A 22,035-nucleotide genomic window follows, 5' to 3' on the forward strand; every position below is an offset into this window, starting at 1 on the left:
TATACACAAAGAGAAATGAGCGTGGGACACATATTCACATTCACAAAGAGAAATGAGTTTTGGACACATATACACAAAGAGAAACGAGTTTGTGACACATAATACAAAGAGAAACGAGTTTGTGACACATATACAATAAAGAGAAATGGGACACATACACAAAGAGAAATGAGTTTGGGACACATACACAAAGAGAAAAAGAGCAGTGAGTGTTGGACACATATACACAAAGAGAAATGAGTGAGTGTTGGACACATATACACAAAGAGAAATAAGTGTGGGACACACACAAAGAGAAGTGAGTGTGGGACACATATACACAAAGAGAAATGAGTGTGGGACACATATACACAAAGAGAAATGAGTTTGTGACACATATACACAAAGAGAAATAAGTGTGGGACACATATACACAAAGAGAAATGAGTGTGATTGCTATTAGACTGCAAACAATATGATTTCCATCACCATCCGACACTAAATTCTCGTTAACAGCAACAGATATTGTGGGGAATTCTACCTGTAGACGTGCACAAGCCATTGAGGTAATACAAATTAGTTTCAGTAATAATTTATAGACTATATAAATAATGAGAATAAGTTGTGTCCCATGTCAGAATGGGGTCCTTCCGTTTATGAAGACTTGCCTGTTATACGGATTGAATACTTCTATGGACTTAAGTTTCAGTACAGCTTTGGAACTAGACCAGTTATTGTGCGGTCCATCAAGAGATTTGAGGTTGGCAGCACGGTCCTCTTGAAGTATTTTGTCGGTTTTGTGGTTTGAACTCCACACACAACTATAGTCCAGCTTTATTATGGTGGCATCTAAAATGTGTTTGGAACAGACAATCCAGTGATTAACATCATGAGCGTCGATATACAAAATTTGGAAACGATGACATACATGATCCAAGTAAGCAAGCCTGAACGGGCGATTGTGTTGGTGACCTCGTACGGCAAGTGTCGGATGCTGAAAGTAATGGTAACTCAGCTTTGTATTTACCGTTACACGGGTCGCTGATAAATGATTCTGTAAATGTGTGTCAGGAGTGTTTTAGGTGAATAATTGACATGCCTTTGCATGTGTTTCAGAAGGATGTCAGGTGGGTCAGGATAGCTAACTGCTTGTGGTATCACTATTTGAGTGATTCATTACACGCATGATGTAGTCATACCATGAACTCTGCTTTCATTAGACATGTCTTAGCATTATGGGATTGTTTTTGTTGTAATGATAATGCTGTCTAGTGGCAGAGACTTGCCTGTTATACGGATAATAATCTATTATACGGTCTCTGCTAGTGGGTTCAGTATGTTTTCAATATGTGTTTACAACGCATGTTGATAGAGATTTATTATTGATGCTTTCATGTGAACGCAGTGATGTGTTTTGTGTGAACGGGTCGATGGTACTAAATCTTTGATGAGCAAAAGCAGATCATGTCTTACTGATTTCACATAAATCAAAACCAATACAGACGCTGATAAGAGTTTGCAGCAGAACATTGTTCGCAAGAAGAAAGTCTCGTCACTCTGTCATTACACCTTCCAGGCGATTAAAGAAAGGAACTAATCAGTTACCATTCTATGGCTCCATTTTGCAGGCTAATCCAGGTTTTTCTGACAGAACTTGAAGTGTCCACCGTTAATACGAAGCACTGAAGGTGTGCGTTGATGTGTGCTGTAATGGCGCGTTCCCATGACATTGTCGTAAACACACAAATCATCTTCCGTAAGACATGTGACAGTTTCCAAAAAATGGGGCCGAAATAAACTGATTGGATCCGTTGGCAGATTTCGGTTTGATGACAGGTTTCAACAGCACTTGGTAATAACCTGCCGCCGCGAACTGTGAACAGTGATCCGTGTGAACTGCGCACCTGGCGGTGCGCCCCGGGCGTACGGTCACAAGGCTGTGTGTAATGCTGCTCGACATGCCACGAGATAAGACGGAACACAGTTGCGGGTCGTTGCCAACCTGTCGTAATTCCGCACTCGCCTTATCTATTTCTGTTATGATGCTACCGAAAAACCCTAACCTTTATCTCTGAGTTATACCCCCTCCGAACTCGCATCTCCTGCCCTTCAGCGCCAGAGTAGGGTTACAAATCACAGCATGTTTGTGTGCAGTGGTTTCTATCAGGCTTGAGTTTATTTTCAGCCTGCATATTACTGCACAGTCAGAGTCTAAAGATAGGGATTTATTTTCTTTGCTTGAGCACGAATCGTTCTCAGAGCTCGTGTTAATCTTCTTGATTTTCAGTTCGATGTTTCAAATCGCCCATTAGAGATGATACTGTTCCTCAGGGTGATATCTCATTCAAGCTGATAATATGAGGAAGCTTTAATCTGTTTTTTTCCTCAAGAAAATATGTATCTGCATGAGAATTTATCTTGACAGCACAGTTAGCTATTAATGATCTTCCCCGAACAGACAAATCAATCAAATCCGAAAGAAAAGTCCTCGTAAATTATGACGAGCGGAATTGCAGTTCAAGGCCGCCTGGATGCAAAATCTTCCAGAGACGGCAGATAGATTGGTCCACAAGCCTTACATCTGCTGCCACAATGTTGCCAGGGGGTATATTGCTTCTGCTGTCTGAGTAAGTATGTATATAGGTGAACTCCCAGCCTACATATTTCTGAAGAGACCATCTGTGTGGGGTTCCGTTAGGTCAGGAAGACATTTCAGTCAAATATTTGAAGGACGGTCTAAGTTTAACATTCCTTAGCGTGACTCGCTCATTTATTTATGGGTAATCGGTGATGTGCCCCATTCATTATTCTGGGACGTGTTGAAAGTTAATCTATCTCTCCATCTCGCGGCGCATCTTGGCGTCTGTTTACACTTGAAGGTATACAAGCACCACTCCTTTCTAAACTGTTGCCATCAATTCAGTCTGATATCGTTCCTTGTCAAAAGAGTAGATATTGGACGCAGCATGAAGTTCATTTACCTTGTATTTTGTACGTGGAAAAATTTAATCATACCAGTCTATATATTCCGAGAAGGAACGTTTCTGGTAGTTATTACATGCCCTCTTAGTTATCGTTTATTGGATTATCTCACTTGTGCAACACAACTGATGAATTAGAAACATTTCTAGGAACAGTACATTCATGCTAGATCAACTGATTGCAGTTGCAAATAACATTGTATGTTCTCGTCGTGTTCAATCGGACCATCCTTTATACGCCTGTTAAATCTCCGACGAAACCAGTTAACGATCAAACGAATTGTGTGTCTCCATTTTTTTGTCAAATTGCTGCGGTCCTATAAAGCTGCCTTGACAACCATGTTTTGAACCGTATCCTGTCCATTTCGTTTCCTTTTATTCACTTATTACTTTCACTGTACACATAGAGCCATTACCCGCTTGCGACGTTCATGAACGTTTACTTCAATACATGACGGCAAAATGGCCGACCAACATGACGGTGAGATTTCTGAAACTATCGAGGGACATGTGGTGATGAGGTGGCAGTCACTGCTAATCAATTGGCCGACCATTCAGAGGTGATTATAAAGTGTCGGGTAGACACTGAAGTAATTTATAGATTGCTGGAGAATATTGTTGACTGTCACTATCAGTCGAGGCACGGATGGAGTCGACAGTTAATAAAATGGGTCGTTGCGAGGGCTTTCGATCGTGCTGGGGGCTCCAATGCTGTTGACGTTAGCGTTAACGTCATTTCCATTATTCAGACTCTTGAAAACGCCTGAAATTTTCAAAATGTGACCTTCATACGCTTTTGAACGTCATTTTATCTTTGCGTGTGACCGGTCTTTCGTCCATTGGAAAAGCCGTATGTAGTGTAAACTCAAATTATCTAAGAATGTAGAGAGTATCGTGGCATTAGTAGGATTAAGATTAACTTTATGTGGAATTTGTGAAGTTGTAATGCTATAAATGAGGACAGGATTCAAAATTCATTCACCGTCATTTCGGTGCTGATGTCTCAGTGCATTGGACAGAATAACAAACCAAAGGGACACGGACGGACGTATACGCACGCATGCATGCACGCACGCACTCACACATACACATACTCACACGATCGCCCTTGCACGTAACTATACAAGTAAATTATTCTTGATGGAGACCTTAAAGCAACTTCCACCTAACCTGCTACCTTCACCAAACAGACGCTCAAACTACTGTGTAGGACAGGACGATGCACACATACACATGGAAATTAACAACAGATCTCAGTTTTATGGCGGTGGCATATTTCTGATGTATGGTATGCTGAACTGGAAATATGTACAATAAATGCAATGCATGATGACATTAAATATGTTTCTATCCTACATCGTACCTAAACACTGACCACAAGGATATCATGGTGACCACGTTGGAATTACAGAAGGGACACATGGCCGGTATTTCATGGTGATATGGTGATATGACGACAGAACTACTCGACATGTGATCGAACATCCAATGACATCGTGACTGTACATCTCTACCACTTGTTGGGGGAGTTTGTGACCCACAATCTTTGGCGATCCTCTGTTCATCGAATTTTCCTCTTTCCGTTTAAGATCAATTACCCCTTTAATGTCTTATAACGGACATCTCCAAGACCAGTGTGGATGAGCCCAGTGTCCATTATCGTTCAGCGATCACATTACGTATTGCGTATAAAATCCGATTTTATTTTCTATATGGCCACATGAGAGCCATATAAGGACGTTCTGGTGGTTTACGTGACCATTGATTCACATTCCAATGTTCACATTAATGTTGTGAGTTTGTTGTTACACTATCGATATGGTGACATCACAGAAGAAATGGATCCAATTGATATTATGTTAGTTTGCAATCAATATTGCATTCTCCTTGTTGATAATAGAAGGACCTTAGTATTCTGAAGATACTTGACATGCTCACAATCATAAAGTCAAATATCCTTTTTAATAATTTGTGAGAGTTGTATGCTTGAATGTTGATTCGTCGATTTTGTCAATGAATACCAGTTGAGTGCAATCCCTAAAGGATTTACAATTTTCTGAAAGCTATCTGAAATAACGATTACAGAAATACCAGATGCTGGTATAGTGGAAAGAAAATGGGCTTAAATTATTACAGAAGAGGAGAGATGATTTGGAGAGGATTTGAACATGCTTTCATCGTTGCGAGTCAGCAAAACTATCCTTTATGTGATGCACTGAAAACGTTGAACTGATTCTTGCTACAAGGAACCTTTTCCCGTCATTTTTAGATTAGATTGTTATATTACATTAACAAATCAGCACAAATTTTATTTACGGAGTGTGAGTTATTTGATCAGAGGAAAAGGCCCTGATCTTCAGGAAATGAAGAAAAATCCAGGAATAATTCTTCCATCATAGGCTTAAAGGCGTTAATCTGACTGTCGCGGGTCTCTCTGTCAAAATCCAACAATGACTAATATGTTTTGCATGATCCTGCTAAGGTTCAATGAAAAATTACGATTTGAATTACAAAAGCGAGAGCGGAGTTGTCGCTCACGTAACAGGTGATTGACAACAAGACAGGAGTTTTTTCAATAATTTCGATAACGATCGTCATTAAATGTTAACGGCGTTCAGATCATAAATGTTATTTCGCACTCTTCATTTATCAATGCCAGTGAAATTGCTAGTGGAATGACATTTGATCTAAGAGTAAAATATGTCTCCCTCGGGTTGGGGTAGGATTTAATGATGGTTATGCCATTCATCATTTCCCTGGTGCTATTATATATCCCAGGAGTGACTACAGAAGGGTCGTTATGCTATGTAGATGTGCCAAAGTGATCTATATATTGGTCATCCAAGGGAGATGGGATCGCTGCTGTGGTGTTCGACACAGTATAATACCCATCAATGCCAATAAATTTGTAAGTAAGTAAATGTCAAGGCATTTCAGCAAATGCATCATTCATGTTCATGTGGACGTGGATGTCGGACGTGGACGGTGACGGCGGTAGTGTTGATATTATATACATTCAGTCTGTGCGGGTTCCATGTTAACACCCGCCGTGATGTTGCTGGAATATTGCTAAAAGCGGCGTAAAACCAAACTCAGTCAGTCAGTCCATGTTAACATTACCATCATAAATGTTTAATTGTTATTGCACGTTCGTTCCTCCATGCTGATGGTGACATGAAAACTTACTTTATTAATACTTAGCGTCCCTTATGTAACCGTCGCATCCGTGGTCTAGTGGCTACCGCTCCTGGAGAGCGGCCGGCCGTGGTTCAAACCTCTGGGTAAGATATACCGAGAGACGTTAAAAGAGTACTTCTTGGTACCATGCCTGGGACTCGACATTTAGAAGATATGACAAGGATTGGTTGGTCCGGAGTGTGTAATGTGTCTGAGTGGAATATCCATGCACAACTAACATACACGCAGGCACACATACACACACGCGCCCGTACACATACGCTGAAATAATGATAATGTGATATCTAATCGTTTCAGACCACGGATAATCGTATGATGTTTCGTGAGGAATCGATTGTCCCTGGATATGTACTGTGTGACCCTGATTGTGAGCCATCGTACCCCGACTACTGGGATCGGTGCTCCTAATATCAACCACTGGAATCACTGCTCTCGACTCCCACTATTTACAGGCCGCCGTCACATAACAAATATATTGATGAGTGCGGCGTTGAACATTCAGACTGCATCCCATACCAAGTAGAAAATGTAATAGATCATATTTATAAACTAGTGTGATTTAACTCCACCGGTCCCTTCACCCGTATGCAAGGACGTGGCATTTAGAAGTTCAGCTGAGTGAGGATAATGCCTGACTTGCTATATAATTGTTGCTTCGACTGACAGCAGTAATGTCAAATGCTTTGAAGTCCCTCAGACTATTGGCAGTCGATGGAGAAGATGGCACCCATGCCACGTCAAGTAAGTCTTTCTCCTTTGTCTAGAATCCTCCAGGGTGTTCCGGCGCTGTTCCCAATTTCCTACACTTGACGTGAGAGGTGACGGAGATGGAGATCCGCTGGAGTTATTATGATTTACGAGTCTTGATAGTTATTGGTTTGTGGACAGCTCAGCAATGCAGCAATGGACGTGCTGAATTTGTGAGTCACGTACTCGTGTGGATCGATGTTCACACTGTCGACCCTTAGGTTAGGACAAGTTACATGTTACGTGACGCCGTGATAAATGTCATGCAGAACCGTTTTACGGTTACAGATCACGACACGAAGCACAAATCACCCACTCTCAAGGGAAACCGTCCTTAGCGCCAGGCATTCACCCAAGTTCCATCATGTTCCCAAATGAAGACTTCAGCAATTGCGTAGGCAGCCTCATGTAACCAGATGATGTTTTTGAATAGTTGACTGACGCTTTTAATTAAAGCCGATGACCCTTAAACATGTTCCTTATTGACAGTGCATTCACCATATATACCTACGTGTGCTTACGTAATAGAAAAGGATTGGGATGTCATCGTATCAAGTTGGGGAACGATTTATACAGATCGATGAACCCTCTCTTCAGATGATCGATAGCAATCTTTGTTGCAGTGTGCAATTAAATGCAAATGCGTGTGGCAAAAAGACGCATTCCAGAGAGAAGTGCACGATGATGAAATGAATAATCTGATTTTATGCTTATTTGAATTTAAGCCAGTTATCCTTATAGCCGAAGTAATTATCAAATAGCAATTGTTCAATAACATTTATGGCATTGGGTGTTATCATCGAAATGTATGTACTTTTTGTCAAAACGTGAATCGCTTGAGAGATCATGATTCCGCTATGAATTCCTCGTTTCTAGTAAATTTAAGATTTGCATGAATCCGACCCATGGTGCTAGCCACATGCTTTGATGAGCGGGGGGCGTAGTAAATTGACTTTAGTGACCCTTTGAAGACACGAAGACAAGAACAACCATGATCGCGGCTTCCATTTCCATACAAAATCACTTTCTCCAAATTACTCCGGCCCATTTACACTGGCAATGCCAACTCTCCGAATTCCCCCGTGAGCAATCCCAGAAAGTGGTGACTCAACCAAGAGCTCTGCTGATGGGGCAAGAACACTTACACAACATGCTGCATGCCCCTAGATCATTGCACTCGCATCTCCTCCATTAAAATAATAAAATCCTTACCTTTCTATCGGTAAGGATGTGCCGCCGTAAGCCTTTGTTGTCTGTTAGTCGTAGGTCAATAGCGCGCTAAAATGTACATTAGATTACATTAGGTCGACCCATTGATTAGAACCGACGTGGAGTGGGTTTTCGGTGCTATATTTACGGTAATGCGAGATGTAATTATCCAGGTGCGTATGAACAGGAAAAATGACTTGCTTTCCGCAAATGGAAACCACTGAAAAGTAAAACTACAGACTGAAACCAAATGGAAAAGTAAGTTTCCTGTGATAGCCCCTATATCTTAGATGGTTGAAAGCTGTGTTAGTCCACTTCCGGTTGTTTTGCAGCTGCCTATTATCCCTGGGTTGGATTTTCACATAGATTTCAGTATTACGAATTATTTTTAGGATTTCAGGTTAGAATTAATCCACGTGTTTTATGTGAGTTTTTATTTCAATTGATTTAGATCTCAGGAAGCCAGACTAATTGTCTGACTGCGCGTAATCATGTGGGACTCGAACCCGGGTCTTTAACCATGAGGCTTCCCCATCGCCCCTTCAGTGTAGACCAATGTAACCCTCATCCTGCATTAAGTCTATATCACAGGTCTCAGAAAACAGCCTCGATAATGAATGAGCAAAAAAATGATTTTTTCTTGAACACAGATTTCTCAGAGTAAATTCTAATCCAGATCCAAGAGACCAAGGAATACTTTCAATTATATTATGCCTCAAAAACTCGTGATATAGATAGGTAATATTTTTTAAAACCAGTCCTTCCAGACTCGACGCCAACAGTCAATCCCGCCTTTAATATAGCTATGCTTCTCAAATCAGTCTGGATAGTAAAAATAGGCAAGAGGAATTGTTTTTTAAATGGAGATATGATGGACAGCATGTCAGACCAGGATCAGGCAGCTATGCGTGTAGATGCAGTTGTCCTGGTCCATCTGGCTGATGAGTCTCCCGGAGCACGTCGATAACAGAAAACACGCACCAAGACTCTCCAAAACATTTCTCACGGTGAATCTCATTTACTTCAAACGAAAGGACACACTTTTATAGCGATAATAGAAAAAACAGGCGCGGTGTTATATGCCCCAGCGCGTGTCTTCTTGCACCTCACTGATATGTTGCGTGAAATACGAGCAGCAGAGCAGAACATATGTTTGCTTCCATTGTGTGGAGATAACTTGGAAGGATTCGCTTCCTGCATGTTAGGCTGGCGGAGCCAGAATGTGAGTGCAAACATATGCAGACTCCCGTTGCACAATTCGAAATATGGATTAGTCATTTATTGATGGAAAGCAGCCATAAGCAAAAACATATGTTGGGACAGGACAAATCAAGAACAGGACTTCCTTTACAGAATCATGGTTTATAAAAGTCAGGCATGTTCATGTCTCGTCTCAGGGTTAACGCGTGAAAGTTTTCTTTCCGACAATACATGATATATGTATGCATGGACGCATTGAACATAGACAAAAAATTCTCAACAATATATTTTTGAAAGAAGATCTGATCAGTCGAGACAGATTTTACGCTCAAATAATTTTGCTAGTCTGCAGTTCTCAATTATTGCGATTGACTTGGTGAATCAAGCGGAAAGCGATATGTATAGCAACATATGTTATCCAAGATAACAACCCTGCTTGGACGTACTCATGAATCAATAATGCGACACCACTTCCGACTCTTGAAAGGGCACGACTTATGTGTTGCCAGATTCCGTCGTAGTAGATCTAGACGTGCTAAGTAATCGCAGCCTGACCTTTGTTCTCAAGCTCGTGACTTAATTAGCCAGATCGCCCAACGTTAGTAGACCACCAGGGCGGATAGTTACGCCATCAGCAGGATATACTGTACAGTGGAGCATTGAGATTCCGGAATGTCTTGAGTCTCGCGTCGAGTGGTCTCTCTTTGTTCGTTAAGGCGACGTAGGTTGTACTGGAATCTGATACCTTTCTGTCTTGTAGGTAAATAATTCATTGTGTAGGCTACACCTACTTCTCTCCCCACTTCCGACCGACGAACAGACACAGTCTCTCCTGCACTCCCATTCACCACCCCACCCTTCCCTCATCCATATGGTATTCCGACCATCGCAACCCTCACGTTTACACATCTCTATCCATGTTGTCTCATTGGACGTCTAAACACACGTTCACCCATAGTGTCTCGCAGTCCCTGAATAATAAAACTGAAGTGCAAAAAGCCCTAAATGACGCAAGTGTATGTTTTCCTCAGGTTCAGAATCTCCCATCTCACTGGGGCTCGTTTTCAATTTAAATGGAGTGGTATGTTGCCATTAAGATAAATATTTTCAGAGCCAAATGTACTATATCAATCCCACTGACTTCATATTTTCTGCCGTAGGACGCTTTACCTCGTGGCCACAATTTGAAAACACCCAAACAGTTAACGCACAATGCATTAAGCCTTGCTGCAAGGCGAGGGTCGTGTTATTGCAGTACATAACGGACATCATGTCACCTAGTGCACGTGACCGTCCAGCTGCACGACCGGTCCTGCATGTGTTCCCCACGTAATTTGGACACTTGTCCAGCCCCGCAATGCTTTTCCTGTCTCTCAACTGACTGCCGACCCACTTAAACAGCTTGATTGGTTAACGCACCACAACAGTTGATTGATATTATGGGATGTTTACATAAACGGCGCCATGTTCTAAATATTTTATTGCGCCTCGGCTCAAAGGACCCGCCCAGATTCGCCAGTGTGTTTGTAATGTTGCCGAGTGTTTGTTTTCAGAATGAGGACTCGGGTCACAGATAAATAAAATATCTGTTTCCTTTGACTCTGTTTACACTGTCGATCATGCCAATCTATAATTCAGTCGCCATGATTCGACGAGTTCTGTTGATTGACAGATTTCTGTCATGGGCAGATGTGTCTAGTGTCATATGTCATATGTTTCATGTGTATATGTGTCACGACGGGCAGATGTGTCACATTCCATGTGAAAAGATGCTCGCAACTCCAATGGGATGGAACCGGCGTGGGACTGTCCTAGCTATCAACCACTGGTTTGCCTGACCCAGACTCAAACATTCACAAAACTCATGAATACGGCATTGGACAACATTCAATCGCTGAAGATAATCATTAGAAACTGATATGATTAAAACAAGGGGAAGATATATTTGTATTCGTTTTATTTGTCGTACAGCATCTTGCAGCTGCCCCACATCAGGAACATTGCATTGACACTGGATACATTGCAGTGTTATATATCCCCGTTGTATGCAGGTATGCCATAGATATACGAATAGCTTTCATCAATTATTTATTTTCCACTCTACCGGTATCGGAAATAATCAGCTGTCCATTTCTTTTGTCCTCGAGGAATCAGTAACTTCCGTCGCTCCAGAACTTTCAAGAACTCTTAACGTGCAAACTATTCGTCGATAAAAAAAACCCAATGTCTGCATGTGCTTGGGTGAAAAACTTTTGACCCCTACGGTGCCACTGATTGAATGTGTTATGGGCTGCAGTTTCTTTACGTGGCTAATAATCAAAAGCTTTTATAACATGCAAATTCCCAATCCATTTACCAGCGTGAAGTCGGTACCTCGACTGTGATCTTTGACACAGAATCAGCGACTACAACAGTCTCAAGGCTTATATATCACCAACGGTACACTGTTGCAATCATCTCAACCTCCACAGCGTTATAACTACACATTTACCCCGACTTTATAAAACTGCCATAGGGTTCATATAACGCTAAAACGTACTGGGAATCCCTTTTCGCATTTAATGAAAATGGATCGACTCCATTGTCACTAAATGCTTCTTTCCGTTTCTTGATGCACTGATATAATAGATTACGGTGTGTAGAGAAGTAACGCGAGAAGCTTCCTGTATATGGTATGACATCTGGAAAGTAGAACAAGATCTTAGCTATGACAGTTTGGAGTTGAAGCTGGAACCGCCAAGGAGGAAGTTTTAAGACTCTGGATTATCTTTCCTTCCTCGTGCGTGAAATATGCTTCTCTTGAACTGTCCGCGTGCAGGTTTTATTGAAAGATATATGTCACTGGCAGGAAGATATGTACTCCCATCTGCTGATATGAAACATGAAAGCATTTTACAAGGATGGCAATAAATCATCAACGTAATGGATTATTTTGATTAATGGCAATAAGATCGTAATCTCATTTTTCGGGCCGTACCGAAAAAAATGAAGAGATGGCTGAATAGGATAACGTTACACAGAGGCAGCTGGTTGATTTGTATGCATATACTTGTAAATCAATACATTGGTATGCGGGCATTCAGACATCTAATTATGGTTGTGTATTAAGGACTAGTCTAGAATTTAGTTTCTTTCTCAATAGGGCAGATGTTTGTATATTGCTTCATGACCAAAGAAATGTATGCTGGTATCTCCATGAAATTGGAGATGCACGGAGTTCATCCTCAATCGTTACGCCAGTGTTCATCTCCCAACAGTCGCTAGTACATCCACACGAATTCATACCATAATTCATCTCCAAACAGGCTATAGTACATCCACACGTATTCATACCAGTGTTCATCTCCAAACAGGCTATAGGACATCCACACGAATTCATACCATAATTTATCTCTAAACAGGCGCTAGTACATCCACACGAATTCATACCATAATTCATCTCCAAACAGGCGCTAGTACATCCACACGAATTCATACCATAATTCATCTCCAAACAGGCGCTAATACATCTCCACACGAATCCAAACAGGCGCTAAGTACATTCACACGAATACATACCATAATTCATCTCCAAACAGGCGCTAGTACATCCACACGAATTCATACCATCTCCAAATTATACATCCACACGAATTCATACCATCATCTAAATTCATACCATAATTCATCCAAACAGGCGCTAGTACATCCACACGAATTCATACCATAATTCATCTCCAAACAGGCGCTAGTACATCACACGAATTCATACCATAATTCATCTCCAAACAGGCGCTAGTACATCCACACGAATTCATACCACAATTCATCTCCAAACAGGCGCTAGTACATTCACACGAATTCATACCAAAATTCATCTCCAATTAAACAGGCGCTAGTACATCCACACGAATTCATACCATAATTCATCTCCAAACAGGCGCTAGTACATTCACATGTGTATATATTTTCATTTAGTATTAGTTTGTATCTGTACATGCATGCTGGTATACCAGTGTGCTGGTTGATATAACTGCACGTGTTTACATGTTATCTACTGCCATTCGCATGCGTATTTTTTATTTTTATAGGATATGTTTTATTTATATAGCGCACATACCCACGCAACTAGTACATGCTCAATGCGCTGTAACACCTACCGACTACCCGAGCCTGTGCCAATGATTCCTTCAAACATTTTGGATTTGAAATACTCATTGAACTTTTTGTCTAATTTCAGGAATCGAAGTATGCGAAGAAAACCATCCAGTGAACCTGAACGGGGTGAATATATGTGCCAATCCGTCAAAGAGTCAGGAATCGCTGCAGATGAACTGCTCAAATGAAAGCATTGTCATCAAGGATATCTTCATCGGTTCGAAGGCGGTGGATGTTGTCTGCAAGAAGGTTCCGACCAGTATGAATCCGACGGAAAGGGAAAAGTGTTGCAGATACCATTCCAGTGATCTACTGTTTGATTCCAAGTGTCCTGGAATTCAGAACGCAACTGGCCCTCTGTCCCACTACCTGTATTCTGACACTATCACCTCGTGCAGCGGGCAGAGACACTGCGACAAGAAACTCACCTATAAGATTCCCTTGCCTAAAGAGTCTTCACGCCGAGATTTTGCGGACTATGTTCGAGTGTTCTATGACTGTGTACCAGGTACGTAGCAACTGAGTGTTGACGAGTATTTAATGTTCGTTTTCTGTGGGGAGATGGGGTAGCCTAGTAGTTAAAGCGTCCGCTCGTCACGCCGAAGATGCGGGTTCGATTCCCAACATGGGATCAATGTGTGAAGCCCATATCTGATATTCCCCGCCGTGATATTGCTGGAATATTGCTTAAAGCGGCGTAAAACCATACTCACTCAATATAGAACAAACTTTATGGATAACAACTACTTTTGTTATCCATAAAGTTTGTTCTATATTATACTTCCCAACTTCTAAAATACCACTCAAAGAAGTCATACTCACTCACTCACTCACTCGTTCTCGAAGAGTACAAGACACCGGTCAGCCTTTGCACAGTAATGAAGAAGTTAACATTTGTCTTCAAGCGAACTGTTTCAAATTTTACCCAAGGCGTCGTTGCAATAAATACTACGCCTTGAAACATGTCCCTTGAGGCGTTGCTTGAAAGTTTAAAAAGAACGTGGTAGTCTCATTTGTGAGAAACGTCTGAAGTGGAATGTGCTGGAGAGGTTACCTTTGTGGTGCTGACACCAGAATGGTCTAGTCATGTTGAATCTAAGGTTCGAACAGCAGCCACCAGAGAGCGGCGTCAGTGCATTGCAGCTCTGCACCCATGTCTTAGAGGGGTGCTTGGGGTGGGGTATGTGCCTGGTTGTCTTAGGCGCCTCAATTCTCAGTTCGAAGATGCGTTCTGTAGCTGTAATCTGGTCTTTGCCGTTGAGGCCATGCTGCGGAGTATTGCGCTTCTGAAGCAGTGTCAAAACCCACCAATCAGTTTGACCATCACTTATGCCCGGATTACGTTTCTTGGTTTGTCAGGGGCAGTTGGGTAGCTTAGTGGTTGAAGCGTTCGTCACGCCGAAGACCCGGGTTCGATTCCGCACTTGGGTACAATGTGTGAAGCCCATTACTGGAATATTGCTAAAAGCGGCGTAAAACTAAACTCACTCACTCACTCTTGGTTTGTCAACACTGTACCTGTTGTCAGTGGCTTAAAGGATACCGAGACCTGCATTGCCCCTCACAATAAACTGAACTATGGCACGGTCACTGAAATCATGTTCAAAGGTCATTACACCGAACTCACTCACTCACTCACAATGGTCACGTGCCATTCACCATTGTTTATGGACCTAAACATACAGACAGACAGAGAGAGACAGATATTAATGAACGTCTTTGACCTTTCTGGATGTTTTCAGGAATGGTTGTTACTGCTCTCCGTAATTGAACAATGATTGTATTTACTTTTACCACAAAATACTGGAACCATTTTGATGTGTTGTATCTTGTAGGCGAATGGGTAATTATGGAGAAAGCTGCCGCCAGCGGTATTTGAAATCACAACATTTGATCATTGTCATGATATCAGAGGAAGACAGTGGGACAATACTGTGTTATTATTAAACGATCCTTCACAAAACAACTTAACCATTACTCATTGCTATTTTAAGCAAGAAAGTAAGGTGCTGCGAAATAGGGTTTAACTTCCAGTTCAAGGATATTGAACCTAGTTAGCAACGTGAATGCACGCACATGTGTTTGTACCACTTTCGGCTGCAGAGCGATAGCTTACTGAGATACCATGTCGCAATGCCAGCATGGATACCTCAGTGTATCGGGGCGGTGGGGTAGCCTAGTGGTTAAAATATTCGCTCGTGACGCCGAAGAGCAGGGTTTGATTCCCCACATGGGTACAATGTGTGAAGTCCATTTATGGTGTGTCCCCTGCCGTGATATTGCCGAATTATTGCTATAAGCGGCGTAAAATCATACTCACTCGCTGGGTAGCCAGGCGAGCGCCAGGCATGAGACTGCCGAGGATCGAACCCAACGACATTACCATCTCCGGACAGGTGCTCTATCCGTTAGACTACGGAAGAAGTCTTTAAGAAATGAAATGTCGAACGATTACATATTATTGCAGTGACGTAATGCTCGTTAAGCCCCCGATGTTACGCACGTGTTCAATGAGGAACACCTAATAAAATTACAGCACAGTGGAAACGGTAATGACTATTTCATTGAATAATCCTTTATTAGTTACCTCTATCATTGCACATTGTAATGTTAAGGAAATGCAGACATTCGCTGGAGAGCACCAATTGTTTCAGCGATGTTGGTTAACCGTCTTGTCAAACTGTATTGGGCTTCACAATACCACTTGATGACATGTTTCATTCGACCACGTACCGAACAATGGAGCAGTGACTCACCCATCAGGTTGCACATGTGCACGGCGATTCGTCGACCCTATGGGGTACCACTGCCAGAATTCATCAGGGTTTTAACTCATCCGGTAGACGGGCAGAAAAAACGAATGCAAAAATGAGTGGTGCATGTCATCGTTTTAAATCTGTGAGCAGGTTTTCACCACAAGGAGGCTCGTGTTTAATGGCATCAAAATTGAAAAATAGTATCAAATTACACATGTAAAAATCTTTCATAAAAACCCACTGAAAATTCACTGATTTAGAAAGCTGACATTCAACGCTTGTCGTGAAAGCAGGCTAATTCGGATCAGATAACAACAACGTGTGACCTGCCTCGTTGGGTCATCGTACCCTGCATCGTCGTTAATACTGCTGGATGCCGTTCTCGTTCTTACAATGTGAACCTGCCTCGCTGTGATATTTACCACAGGATCGTTGAACGCGCTGCAGACTTTCAGTGGGGTGGTTGGTTAGTTGTGACATCTTACAGTAGATAGTTGTTGTTACTGCTGGGGACCGCCGCCATATAGCTGGAATATTGCTGAGTGCAGCGTAAAACTCAACTCACTCACTCATAATGCTGGGCGCCGTCCTAGATCAGATAATGTGTACCTGGCTCATTGCGATGTTTTACACGCCGCAGACTTTCGATGGGGTGGTGGTACCGATCAGCTGGTAATATGATGGTTCCAGTATTATATTAGTCACGTTTTTGTGAGCTTCAGAAATACGTCTGTCACGTTATCGTGAAGATCCGGTTTAAATCGGTCTTCAAGGTCTCTGATAAGAACCGACTAACGGGATCAGGTGGTCAGACTCGCTACATTGTTACTGTGTGGAATCGTTTCCCATTTGCGGAAATTAAAGTGTGTTAGTACCTAATTGCCTGTTCGTTTGTAAGTCAGCTTGAATGTGTTTACATGTTTTAATGCGTAAACAAAGTAGCGGATCATGAAGCTTTTGGGGGATATTTTATGAAGGTGTGTGCTTTTCACTTCGACCAATAAACTGATATGGTGCGATGGATCTGAGGTATACTTTGTACATACAAACCTGTTAATACTGAAAGATTCGACAACGTGAAAAATATGTTTCGTTCGCCCTTTGTCCCACAATTGCAGGCCAGAACTTCACAAATGATTCGTAAGATATATGCTGAGGCAGCATTTAAACATACACACATATACAGTGATTGGACAGATTAAACTGTAGTGAAATATGGAGCGATGCTGTTATGGTGTTATGGTGCTCGTTTTGGAAGTATATATTCTATACTGTTGGCTACTTCTTGACAAGATTTCATATACAGACGAGTGTTGTGGCGAACTCGTGTCTTTTCACGATTTGGGATCTTGAAACATGGTGAATAGGATTGTAGTTTTCCTCTGAGGGACCCCAGTTCCAATGAACCAGTTTGTGGAAGCCACAAAACCGAGGGACATGTCATGGTTATATCTAGATAGTGTGGTATTTGACTACAACCCGTATCCAATAATACTTTTCTTACATGAAACTCAATGGCATTTATGGCTTTTGCGCTAACCGGATCACATGCACTCGTCAGCTTGAGAACACATCACTTGATTTCAGTTCGTGATCACATATTTGTCTTAATTTGTAACCAAATATATCTTAATTTGATGATCATTAATTGCCCCATGTCTACATTACCGGGTTCTGTTCCGTGGCGGTGCTGCAGATGGCGATCTCATGTCGTCGTCCTTCATCCATGCGTCCTCATCATTGATTGAGCCTGATTCAATTCAGTTCATCTGCTTTTATGGGTCTCTTTACAACCTTAGTCCTGGTAAATTGGTTTCAAGTTTCTCATTTAATGTACAATAGTAAGTGCATCCAAGCTGTGACATTTTCAACAAGGAGCCCATGTTGACAAATAGTTTTTCGCAAGTGATAAATACGCTTTATTTTGCCATTGCACCTGCAGTAAATGGCCATTTGTTCTTCTTTTACAGATACTGCGAGTATTGGATTCTGTGAATCTAGGTCAATTACTGGCAATACCGTCAGCCTCCGATACGATGAAACCACAACTGACGAGAGTGATGAGAAGACATTACACGACTGTTCTTGTCACGTGACGTCAGTCGGCTCTGAGCCAATCAAAATAACAGCCTTGGACATCCGGCTTCAGGACAAGACGGACGACATGGAGTGTCACTATACCAAACTTAGTGTAGTAGATGCAAAGAATAAAAATGACATTTTTAAAAACATTTTCTGCCTTGACAAGGAATTCATATTCGGGGTTCCTGTGTTGAATACGACACAGTCCAAAGACATTCGTGTAACGCTTGGGCCAATAAAGAAAAAAGAGTATCCGTCCTTTGTGTGGTTGCAGATAGCAGGTAGGTCGAAATCTTGAACAGGTCTGATTTACGTTTTACGATAGATCGCGGAACAGACACAGACAGATAGGGCGCGTGGTTAAATACTTACTTCCACAAAACGATTGCACTAACGTGATTGAAATTCCCATACTTTAACATTGACTTACGACTGTCGCAGCGCTGCAATCGCTTTGTGGTACGGGGCTCGGATCTTTATTAAAGTCAAGGTGATTACCAAAAGGATATTGAGGGTTACAAAGATAAAGGTTTGTTTCATGTCTGCTGTGTCTGAAAGAACGCATTACAAAACTCGTAATTTGCGTCCCCTATAGGTTCTAGGATCTGTTGGGCGGCGGGGTAGCCTAGTGGTTAAAGCGTTCGTTCGTCACGCATACTGTGTGAAGCCCATTTCTGGTGTCCCCCGCCATGATATTGCTGGAATATTGCTAAGAGCGGCGTAAAACCCAACTCACACATTCTAGGATCTGTTGGGTGGTCAGCGTCAGGATTTGTCCCGATTAAGATCCTTGGATGTTTCCCCGACCTTCCAGATTGGGCTGGACTTGAATGTTGTCCAAAGCGGCATTAACAGATTCCCAGTCAATCCCGTAACATTTACACATGAGGCAATAGATCCGATAGTACATTATGTGAAATTGAACAAGCTTCTGGTTATTCATATTCTACTTTGAAATTTTCGTGTCGTATTCTGAACAAAGATGCTCAACGTTCGGAATACGCCACGAAACATTCAAAGTAGAATATGAACCCCCAGATGCTTATATATCACAGGATTGTATGGTCAAGACTTGTTTCTGTTCAAACAGTCGTTATGTGTGTGGAATATTGCCTAGTGCGGTGTACAGCAACTAACAATGAAACAAAGTTTGTTGTATGTTTTCAGGCACATCCAACAGAACTCGAGTGACCGTAACCTGTAATGGGCCGACAACAGAGACGAGTAATGGTAAGTCATCACTCAAGCCATGCGGCTGCACCATTCACACTATGAGCCCATGTAGTCGGGTTTTCATCCGCTGTGGCAATCACTTGTATGAAATTCTCTCGGGCCAAAACACGAACGTGTACACATGACTATGATCAGTATTACTTGCTCTGAAATATTCAGGTTACAAATTGCTTTTCACACGTTCGAGTGTCTTGCATTGAGGAGGAAACACGAATCAGATTGCTTTGACCGGATGTTTACACTTGCTCTTTGATGGTTTTATAAAATAATCTGGTTTGTCTATTACAACTTTCATCGGGGCTGAAAGGTAAAAAAGAGCATAGTTCTTTTGGCTGAGATTTGCAAGGGTATCGATTTGTCGCCCTTGGCCTAATGAGGATCCGATGATTTGAGTTCAAATTCTCGATAATGTTCATTGTCGTCACGCACCCCGAGATCACGAGCCTGCAAAGTGTATGTCCTAATTCGCTTTAGACCTTCCTTCCCACATTGACCTGACGTGCCATGATATGATTGACCTGCCCTGCCCTGATATGACTGACCTGATGTGCCCTGATGTGACTGACCTGACCTGCCCTGATATGACTGATCTGTTGTACCCTGATATGACGGACCTGAAGTGCCCTGATATAACTGACCTGACGTGCCCTGATATGACGTGCCCAGACATGACTGACCTGATGTGCCCTGATATGACAGACTTGTAGTTCCCTGATATAACTGACCTGAAGTTCCCTGATAAGACTGATCTGACGTACCCTGATATGACAGACCTGAAGTGCCCTGATACAACTGACCTGACGTGCCCTGATATGACGTGCCCTGATATGACTGACCTGACGTGCCCTTATATGACTGACCTGACCTGCCCTGATATGACTGATCTGTTGTACCCTGATATGACAGACCTGAAGTGCCCTGATATAACTGACCTGACGTGCCCTGATATGACGTGCCCTGACATGACTGACCTGATGTGCCCTGATATGACAGACTTGTAGTTCCCTGATATAACTGACCTGAAGTTCCCTGATAAGACTGATCTGACGTACCCTGATATGACAGACCTGAAGTGCCCTGATACATCTGACCTGACGTGCCCTGATATGACGTGCCCTGATATGACTGACCTGACGTGCCCTTATATGACTGACCTGAAGTTCCTTGATATAACTGACCTGAAGTTCCGTGATATGACTGACCTGACCTGCCTGATGAGACGTGCCCTGATATAACTGCCCTGAAGTTCCCCGATATGACTGATCTGACGTGCCCTGATATGACTGACCTGACGTGCACTAATATGACTGAGATGACGTGCCCTGATATGACTGGCCTGACGTGCTCTGATATAACTGACCTGACGTGCCCTGATATGCCTGACCTGAGGTGCCCTGATATGCCTGACCTGACGTGCCCTGATATGACGGACCAGACGTGCCCTGATATGCCTGTTATGCTTCAATTTCAACTCAGCTTCATATTCAGGGCAATCAATTATTTGGATCCAGTCAGACCGGGGTCTTCAAACCGAAGTTAAATGATTATTGTCATCCCAATACACAAAAAAGCAAATAGAAGTAGCACTATTATCCCTTTGTAGAATCACCTGACATATTTTGCAATATTATCGACATTCTGACGATCATGTTATTCTACAACAAAAAGAATTAACAGTTTCAACGACAAATCGTCAACAATTTCAGGGCCATTCGCGGCGAATCAATCTAATCTCATTGATCAATGACGATTTTGATGTTTCCTCTTCAGGAACGCTACCTGAGGCTATAGTGATTGCTATTATCAGTGCTGTGATACTGACTGGGATTATCGTGACCATCATCGCGCTCTGTAAAAAAAGGTAAGTTCCTAAACTCATACATCTCCATCCCCAAACACCTCTCAATAACATCTTTTACAGATTCCTAACAGCTTAACGAGGTTTCGAAGTACAAATTTATGTTCGTGCCAGTATGTTGCTGGAATGGAGTACCGTACGTGTTACCTAATTGGCTGATCTGTTAACGGATATATGTGTTCGTGACAAGATGTGTTTTAATGAAATCAATTAGAAGACACGGAGACCATCTAGGAGTTCAGACAACTCTCTCGAAGGTATTTAATCAGCCGTTCTGTTGATGGAGAAACTTAATATATTCCCACCGTCTGACAATTGTACTCTCAAATTGAACCCTTGACTTTATCCGAAGACGTTTGTCTAGACATACTTATGTCAATTTGATGATTTAGGGTGGCGATGTGTCTTCAAAGAAAGCTGGGTTCGTGTTGAATGAAGTGAACTGGGTTACCGATAAGGTGGGGGCTATGCATCGTGTTACTAGAACTTCAGCTTCGATAGTTGATATTGATACACGAGCAATTTACAGTCTTTCCCCTATTACGACTCATTGTCTGTTCTCCATTTTGGTTTCCGTGTAGGGATAGGTCGTGAGAGTCGACCAAACGGATCGGCTGGTCAGGATTGGTTATTTGGTTCACTTGAGTGCCATCTT

At 42.2% G+C, this 22,035-nt stretch overlaps 1 protein-coding gene across 1 annotated transcript in view; it reads left to right on the forward strand.

The window, feature by feature from the left end:
• LOC124269480 overlaps positions 1 to 22,035 on the forward strand; it is a 48,467-nt gene that overhangs the window by 19,501 nt on the left and 6,931 nt on the right. Inside the window, exons 2-5 of the mRNA XM_046704493.1 lie at positions 13,534 to 13,959; positions 18,178 to 18,570; positions 19,457 to 19,519; positions 21,293 to 21,383. Coding sequence (XP_046560449.1) covers positions 13,534 to 13,959; positions 18,178 to 18,570; positions 19,457 to 19,519; positions 21,293 to 21,383 — 973 coding nt within the window. The remainder of the gene's footprint in view (positions 1 to 13,533; positions 13,960 to 18,177; positions 18,571 to 19,456; positions 19,520 to 21,292; positions 21,384 to 22,035) is intronic.

Source organism: Haliotis rubra, unplaced genomic scaffold (assembly GCF_003918875.1).
Source record: "Haliotis rubra isolate DU_JTF1 unplaced genomic scaffold, ASM391887v1 Scf145, whole genome shotgun sequence".
Lineage (NCBI taxonomy): Eukaryota > Metazoa > Mollusca > Gastropoda > Lepetellida > Haliotidae > Haliotis > Haliotis rubra.